Below are 9327 nucleotides of genomic sequence, written 5' to 3' on the forward strand. Positions count from 1 at the left end.
GGATGTAGCATCAATATAATTTAGTAAAAGCTTTTTGGACTGAGTTTTGAGGAGGGGGTTTGTCTGGTTTCCCACCCTCTGGCAAATACAAACATCTTGCAGCTTGTCTCACATCCTGCATTTCAGATTCCCAGCTCTCTAAATCCCACATTTCTGATTCTGTAAATGCATCTGCTACAGGAGCTGATACAAGTAGCTGGAACCTCTGTCCTTACTGTATAATCTGATGCACTTACGAGCCAATGAATATGTGTGAAAGGAGGGGCTTTCTGGCTAAGGGACTCCTTGCAGGGGAACAGCTGTTGCAACTGCAAAACCTTAACCGAAGCCAGGCAAACACACACATTCACATCTTTCAGTGGCTTTGTGCATCTGGGTCTGGCAAGACAACTCCCCACTCTCTCTTCCTCTCTCTGCAAAAAGTGAGCAAACTAACAGAGAGAAACTTAAAGAAGACGGGATCTTGGTTGTGAAACGCTTCAGAAGATCCAGTAATGGCCTGGATCAGCAATATCTCCTGGTTTAATCACTTTGTTCTACATGAAGAACGTTTCAGGAGGTACTTAAACAGCACTGAGGATTACTTAGCCTTCCTATGTGGGCCCAGACGGAGCCATCTGTTCTTGCCCATGGCTTTGGTGTACACCCTGATCTTTGTTGTTGGGGTAGTAGGTAACTTCTTAGTTTGCCTGGTAATCCTCAAGCACCAGAACATGAAGACCCCGACCAACTACTATCTCTTCAGCCTCGCTGTCTCAGACCTGCTCGTCCTGCTTTTTGGGATGCCACTGGAAGTCTACGAGATGTGGAGCAACTACCCCTTCTTATTTGGGCTTGTTGGCTGCTATTTCAAGACGGCACTCTTTGAGACGGTGTGTTTTGCTTCCATCCTCAGCGTGACCACAGTCAGCGTGGAGAGATACATTGCTATCCTCCATCCTTTCCGTGCCAAGCTGGAGAGCACTCGCAAGCGTGCCCTGAGGACCATCGTGGTGCTCTGGGTCCTCTCTGTCCTCTTCGCCCTCCCCAACACGGGCACCCACGGCATCATGCTGCAGTATTTCCCAAATGGCACCCTGGTCCCTGGCTCTGCTACGTGCACTGTAGTCATGCCCCTGTGGATCTACAACTGCATTGTCCAGATTACTTCTTTTCTCTTCTATGTGCTGCCTGTGGGGGTAATAAGTGTGCTGTACTATCTGATGGGGCTAAGAGTAAGTCCTACTCTGACTGTGCTCAGTCTTTCCTTAGCTCATTCCTATGTGTTTGTGTTTGTATGTGTATTTTAAATTATTTCATCTTTTTCTTGCCCATCTGTTTCCCCTCACACACACAAAAAAAAAAGCAAAAGTATTTCAAAACCCTGAAAACAGTGGATCCAACTCTTAGTTTGGTGTAATCCCATTCTCAAATGAATATAGCAATGTTGGCGAGTTATTTACCCCAATCTTTTTTTAAAAGCTTACCATCACTGCTGCTCACATTTGAATGTTACTTTAACATCCAAGTCTGTATACTGATTCCAGCCTCTCCGAGATTTGCACCTCTGCAGTAGGGACTGGAAGGAAATAGACCAAAAGAGAATGTGAAAAGAATAAAAAGGAGCAGGCTAGTGATTGAATCGTGTGCTATTTGTTTTCCCTCTTCTTGTGACTGCAGAATTTCCAGTGCCTTACTTGATTTTTCTCCTTCCCTAGAGATGGTGATAATATTCAGTTTCTAAAACTCACAAAGCTGTCATAAACTGAAATACTACCTTATTGCTGCAGCTAGCAAATTCAGCAATCATTTCTTTATGTAATTATGGCATAGTTTCACCTTTGACTAAGGCTACCGTCATGTTCATTCTCTCTTCAGAAAGTGAGACTGGTTTCACCAAGTATTCATCATTTAAACACATGGATAAAACAATCAGCATCACCAAATCATGAAGCTATGTAGCACAACACAGAAATGCACTGCTAATCGTGACCAGTTAATGACTTTTTTCTTTTCATATGCTACATATATTTTGAAAATATAAATCCTAACTCACCACACTGAATATAACTTAAACTTTAAACATCTGTGTCTGATCATATAGCAAGAAAGGGATGCAAATGCTGCTAGAGACAAATTAACTTACTGAATAACGTGCAAGAAATTGAACCACATCTGTGCTGGTGTATATATCATTTTGTTGTGCTGGCTGATATTTACTGTTATCTGAAACTATATAGAAGCAATTTTTCCTTACCCAGGAAAAGCCACAAGGATTAACTACCAGAAATTCATAGCACACAGCAGATCTTTGAAGCAATGAATGGGTTAAATTACCCCCACTGCCTGGTGGCTGTTGTGGGATCTTTACATAGTTTTATCAAAAATTTTGCAAAACAAGAACTGAAGGTAGAGAAATGTGCTGAAAATATAACTGTTAGAAAAAGAGAAACCCCCAAACTAATAAAAAGAAGTCTTGAAGACTGCAATAACTTGTGCCAGCAGATATTCCTAATCCCCATCCCAGAAGAGATGCCAGGTGCCAGACAAGGGCTGCTCCCCCAGGACTTCTGTATATTCACACATGTGTTCAAGCCATCCTTCCTAAGGGCTGCAATGTTCATTGCTTATGCCTCTGCTTTTCTGTATATCTAATTGAGATTTCCAATTTTTAAACTACTCCCATCCTGAGTATATGTGCATTGCACTGCATTAGGCAAGATAATTTCATTTTTGCAACAGAGATTATAGAACAATGGTGTATATATATTTTTCAAAATAAGACATTTTTTATCTACTCACAGAGAATGAAATCTATGAAGCTTCAGCAACACTCCAGAGTCTCCTGAGTGCCATGTATCGCTCCTAGACAGTAGTGGAAAAGCTCAGAGTTGATCCAAAAGTTGTACAACAGCTCAAATTTAGCAAATAGAGACAAAGACTTTCCAAGTCCAAGCTTTATGGAAAGGGCATTTTTCTCAGCAAAGTTTCTCCCTCAAGCTTTGCCAGTGCTCAGGAGAGCCTCAAGCTGCAATACAGAAGGAAACAGGTGTGATAAGTTAAGCAGCTGTAAGAAGGTAGCAAACATGAGTCATATGGCAGCTGAGTTAATTTTTAATTTTATTCCCTGCAAAATGGGAAAAAATATGCTTGTCTTTTTGACTGGGAAATTTATTGCCAACAGAGCCATCAGGTTGATTACCTCATGATCTACTTTGATATAATTTTAAGGTTTGATGGTTTAATACTGCAATGATATGGTCAATAAATAGTCCCAGCATTAGTGCAAAGAAGAGGACACTGATGATTACACTGCAATCGCATTAGATTTCATTGTGGAAACTTCCTGCTGTCTCTTTCACAAGGTCCTGATTACAGGTGCCTTTAGGACTAATCCCTAAATAAGCCAGGCTCTTCTTTAAATCCAGTTCAGCTGTTGGGCTACTGGTTGCAACCTGAAGCCAAAAAGCTGAGGAAGAAGAGGAGAGAGAGAGAAAATGAGAAAAATGGGGAAATGGCTACTTGATAAACTAGTCTCTGCAGCGCTGATAGAGATAGGGTGGCATCGTTTGGGAAGAAATCTCTGTAGCAGCAGGATTCAGTGCAGGGTCCCTGTCCTTTTCCTTCAAACTGATCTTTAAGAGGACACAGAGCTAGGCGGCTCTCTCTGTTTTTTTAAAAGTCAGATTCTGTTTGACTAGGATATTTGACAGTGAATTAAGAGAGTAGGGAGTCCAGAGATCTGTTTATTCCACCTACTTCAGACATCTATGAGGGGATCTGGATGATCAGATGGAACTAGATTGACCTCACCTAGGATGCTGCTTCTGTTAAGAGTCCAACACTTCCTTTAGTGTCACTTCCCCATGGTAACACATTGGACATACTGGTAATTTTTGTTTCAACTATCTTTGAACCAAGACAACATATTCTTGCCAACATACAGCTAGTCCAGATTTTCTCATCAAAATATATTTTGCCCCTAAATGCCCAGTTGTTAAAACCAGAATCATCTGTGGACAGTTTACTGCTTTCTGCAGAGCCCAGCACACTCCTGGAAGGGTCTGTCCTCTTTCCATGGAGGCTGTCCTGCAAACCTCGCACCCACTCAGAAATTTTCCTTTGCAATGGGAGTGAGCAAAGAGTACACCCAGGCTGCAGTTCGACAGAAGGGTGGCAGCTGCTTCAGCCAAATCACTCCAGTAGGCAGAACTGTGTGCTTTAGCACAAGCTGTGTGGTTTTTAAATATAATTTTCCTTCAGCTGGACGGAAAGTTTGATCATCACTCGTATCAGAGAGGCCAAGGAGCTTACAGAAAATTGTTCTCCTGCTTTTGATGAGTGGCCTCACCAGGTCTGCCTGGGGATAGGTGAAGTCCTAATTTCTCTCTGCCTTTTGATTTCCAGTATCAAATTCTGCAGCTAATAAAGGTGTGGTGGGGAAATCCAATTTTCAGCTTCTTGCTCCAGACACTTCTAATTCTCTTGCAGTGAATGGGTAAAATTCGTCTACAGGCAACCCTCTATAGCCTTATACACCCACAGTGATGTAAAAGTAACCACTACCTTGGCTGGAATTCTCCCTCTGTCAAACCGCTGACGTGAACTCAAGTTACCACCTTTGCCATGGACTTGTTCATTTGGTTTTTTCCCCCTTCCTCTTTGTCATAGCTCATTGTTTTATTAAATTGCAACTGCTAAGTTATTCTCACTAGTTACAGCTCCACCTATTATCACTTGAGGCTGAAGAGAAGCATTATAGCTTTATCAAAATTACAGAAGGAAGGTGAAAAATAAAGATATGTGTGTCTCTAGTTTATTATAGCACCAGAGCACTGCATTCTCTGAGGCTCTAGGATATGCCTAGAATAGATTACTGTTGAAACTGAAAACTAGTGAAGGGAAACTAGGGATTTTAATGAATCTCAGCAGACATTTATCACTAGATGTGTTTCAAATGAACTGAGCCTCTTCATTAAGCAACTGTGGCTATGACTAAAAGTTACAAAGGGAATAATGGAAAACATGAGAAGCTGAATTGCACTGTAATTGAATATAATTTGATTTACATGTGTTTCCCTTTTATGGGTTTTTATGAATAAATAGAACATTGAAAGACAGTCTCATTTGATCAGCCTTACAGAAAAGTAGCATTAATCAAAAGTTAGGAAGCAAAGTCACAATGTAAAAGGCAAAAGAAAATGGCATAATTAGCGTGTTTTCACAAGATTTTTTTACAAATCTGGATTGATTTCTATCTTTTCCCTAATTCCTGATATTCTTTCCCATGTAATTAAAAGTTTTGTTTCAAATTTATCTCAGTTGAAAAAAAGTGTCACTCCAAATCTGTTGGCTAATCAGAACGTCCCCCTTCAGGAAGCTGGGTCCGGTTATGCGCTGTCCATAGATGATTTCTTTTATAACCAAAGCAATTGTCCTGATTATCTAGCCCTGGTCTTTTCACCACCAAAGCACCAGTGCTCTCACAATAAGCAGGGAGGATCAGATTGTTACTCTTTATGTCCATTTTTTAGAAGTCCAGGAAAAACTACTGTAGAAGAAAAAAACCCCACCTTGTTGTAATTGAGAAATATGTGGCTGAATCTGTGCACATCATGCACGCCAGTTGTCTGCAAGAGGGTATATATGGGTTTTGTCCTTTAGATGCATTGAATATCAATTAGTCCAAACACTCAGGGCATGAAACAAACTCCCTTGAATTGTACGGGAATTTTTTTCTGTGATTACAGCTGTGTTTCACTGAGGCCTCTCTGGGTATTTTTTTTTTTTTTTTTGGATCATTGGTTTGTGCTTAATTGTGGGGAAGCCTTTTAGGAAAACAAGAAAACAAAGACAATTCTACTGGAAAATAAAATAATGCTTAGCAAAATACGGTTGACATTGAACACAAACTGTGAACCAAATATTGACTCATCAAGAAAGGACAAGTGAGGAACTGAAATACAGATTTGCTGTAAATATGCAGTCTCAGACGCATAAAATCTGCAGATTGTTTTGAACTCAAAGCTTCGATGTTTCCCTAGATTAAAATTGAAATTTAAATGTAGATTTTTTTTTTCAGTGAATCCTGAGTTGCCCTATAACTTTGTCTTCTCAAACTGCAGTAATCAAAATATCAGACAGGCTATGTCTGGTGGGGATGTCATCTCCTGTCTAAGCTGTCCTTCGATTTCCCTCCTTTTGCCAGTTGAAAGGAGACAAATCTCTGGAAGTGGAGGAAATGGCTGTGAACGTTCAGAGACCATCCAGGAAATCAGTCACCAAGATGTTGTGTAAGTAGTGAGTCCTTCCACATTTTATTTACTATGGACAAGCGGGTGACCAGGTCCTGAGGGGTATCAAGCAAATTCACTGGATATGAGAGTTATGAGATGAGTACCTGTGATCAAAAAAAAGAAGACTTACTGCCGTTTTATCTGGACATGCAAGGCATGGGAGTGAAACACCATGGCTAACTAGGAAAAGATTCAGACGGCAATTTCTCCTCCCCAGCATAAGAGGATGTTAAGCAAATCTACACAGCAGAGGCTTGCGTGGCAACCCTCTCATATCCCTCACTCTAAATCTGGCTCTTGCAGCCCTCTAGGGAAGATCTCTCTTTTTCAGGGTGCAGGTAGTCTATCTTGTACATTTTTAAAGAAGGGTGTGCATCTGTTTTGCATCACACCACAAGCTCTGCTTGTGAACAGGAAGGTCCTGCCAAGCCACAGACATCACCTACTGCTGACTTACCCTCCTAGACCCTCCCAAGAAAAAGTAGGACCCAGGCAGACTTGCACAGGAGAATTTGTGCTCCAGCAACCCTGAAAGCACTCACATCACTTCCCAATTTAGGGCTGTCTTTAAGGCAAAGATCACCTTGCTACTGAGATGGTGTTTATGTAGGAAACATAAATCACCTTCAGCATTTCTTGCAACAACATTATTCTTTTAGGCAGCTTAAGTCACCGTCTGAACTAGGAAACTGTACTTTGAACTCAGCCTGATGTTCTGTCCCCCATGACTGTGACCACAGATTATTCATAGGACCCAAGTCTGGAATGGATTTGCAAGCATCCTTGCTGGAGCCAGCACAGTCCAAGTTGTGCACAGAGGCAAAACTCTTTTTCTTGCCTGCTGAGCAGTGCACCCAGACAGATTTATCTTCAGTGCATGGTTCCTATGGATTTATCCTGCTATGTGATGCACAAATAGTGTGCAGAGGAAATGAACTTTGAAGCACAATGGAGTCAGTGAGTCCGAGGTACCAGAGGTTAATCCAGATGTCTCACTGAGCGTTTCTTCATTAAGCTCTGCACATGCCACAACATTACCTGGCTGTTGCCTGCTCTGTTTGAATGTCACTGTGTGTGCTCGCATTGAGTTATCCAACACAGAAATGAGTGGAAAATATGTTCTTTTAGCTGGTAATGGTAAGACAGAAAATATGGCTAAAGTTTTGAAACAAGGGATCAAGTTTGTATGTTCAGTCTTTCATCCAGCTTTCTGAACTCTCTCTGTTCTGTGCAGGCTAGTGAACTGTATCCTTCCATAACTGACTTCTTTTTCTTCTCCCCTTTCTCCATGCTAGTTGTCCTTGTGATGGCTTTTGCTATCTGCTGGGCTCCATTCCATATAGATCGACTTTTCTTCAGCTTTGTTGTGGAATGGACAGAGCCTTTGGCTAATATATTCAACTTGATTCATGTGGTGTCAGGTAAAGCTTTCTTCTTCCACTTGCATAGGGGCTGGCTATATATATATATATATATATATATATATATTTGTACTTGAAATACATAGGTATTTATTTTGTAGGTAACGTGAGATATGCATGGAAAAGCTTTTTGGGGTTTGGTGGACAGTGATGAGAATTGTGCCTAACTGCATGCAAGTGTCTGCAACTTTCAAGATCTGGGCATGTTGTCCAATAGTGTTGTATGAATATTCACAAAGAAGGGGGGTGGGAGGGATATCATGCACCATTACCAGCTCTTTTTCCTTCTTGAGAATGCTCAGAAATTAAGTCTGCTGTCATTCAGCTGCTTTTAATGAATACAGAGCAGTAGGCATCATTCTCCAGAGGGTCTCTCAGGCAAATGGCAAACCTTACCAAATGGCAGAACATAAGATTCACATCCTGCCCAGAACTGGGTGATACAACCAAATGTTTATGGCCCTGCCAACCATAAAATGAAGGCTTTTTTCAAAGGGGAGTCTTATTTTCAGTCTGCTATGGGAAAACACTAAATGTGGCCATTAGGCAGCTCAGACAAATCCAATCTCATGCAGTTGTCCTGGTGTGTTGTAAGAAATTACCTCCCCTCAGCTGGAAGTTATCCTCTGACAGCTCTGATGGGAGCACCAGCTGTGCAAATCCCGCTGCGGGGATGAGAGCTGTGCTGGAGGCAGGTCAGTACAGCTCCAGAGAAATCTGGTTCCTGAACAGCTGGAGATAGCGAGCTCCAGTTAATAATCTCTCTCACTTTCCTTTCTCTGTGCGCTGCAGCGCTGGCCTTGGTGAGACATCCATCTGCCTCTGCCTGGATGGCGGCAGGCAGAGATGTGCTGTCCCTGCCTCCAAGCTTGGTGCAGGAGCCTGGGCAGTGAAGAGATTTTCCTCTTCTGAGGTAATTTCACACACAAATGAGGTTGCTCTCTCCTTTTCTCCTCCCTTGTTCTCCTAGGTGTTTTCTTCTATCTGAGCTCTGCTGTGAACCCCATCATTTACAACCTGTTGTCCCAGCGCTTCAGGATGGCTTTCCTCAGTGTAATTTCTCCTTGCTGCAAGCACTGGGCCCCTAAACATCCCACTGGCAAGATTTCTGCCCAGCAGAGCATCTTCTTGGTTGAGGACCACAATCTCATGGACTCCGCTGAAGACACTAGTCTCCCTGGTACGCACAGGACATCTGTCAGCAGTTCTCAGCTCTCCACTGGTCTGTGACTTTCCCTATTGCTGGTCCAGGTGAGAGAGAAGTTGAAGAAAATGACATTAAGAAACAAAAAGAGAGGAGACTCTCCTAAAAGACTGATTTCAGCATGAATTGCTCACAGAGGCATCTTATTGAATGAATGAAGGAACGAGGAGACTGTAAATAGCGGGTGATTGAGATGCACTGCATTGCCCTCAAGCTAACAGGAGGGTTGTAAATCTCAGCTTACTGGCTGCAGGCTGTGCCATCGAAGAGCTGCTTTGAAAAAAAAAAAAGTGAGACACACTCCCAATGTTACCAGTACAGGAAGGACATGCAGCTTACTCAAGCTGTACCGAATGGCTTTTTGTGCACCAGCCTAAACATCAGTTTTTACTTAGTTTGAAACAGGGCAACTTGCTGTACAAGCTTT

At 42.1% G+C, this 9327-nt stretch overlaps 1 protein-coding gene across 1 annotated transcript; it reads left to right on the plus strand.

Annotated features, from left to right (window-relative positions):
• The first annotated feature begins 494 nt into the window (after positions 1–494).
• Positions 495–8926, plus strand: NMUR2 (neuromedin U receptor 2). Its single transcript, XM_010118622.2, has 4 exons — positions 495–1214; positions 6188–6272; positions 7571–7696; positions 8667–8926. The coding sequence occupies exons 1-4, from the start codon at positions 495–497 to the stop codon at positions 8924–8926; spliced, it is 1191 nt and encodes a 396-aa protein (XP_010116924.2).
• The last annotated feature ends 401 nt before the right edge of the window (positions 8927–9327 follow it).

Source organism: Chlamydotis macqueenii, chromosome 14 (assembly GCF_036417535.1).
Source record: "Chlamydotis macqueenii isolate bChlMac1 chromosome 14, bChlMac1.mat, whole genome shotgun sequence".
NCBI classification, from domain to species: domain Eukaryota; kingdom Metazoa; phylum Chordata; class Aves; order Otidiformes; family Otididae; genus Chlamydotis; species Chlamydotis macqueenii.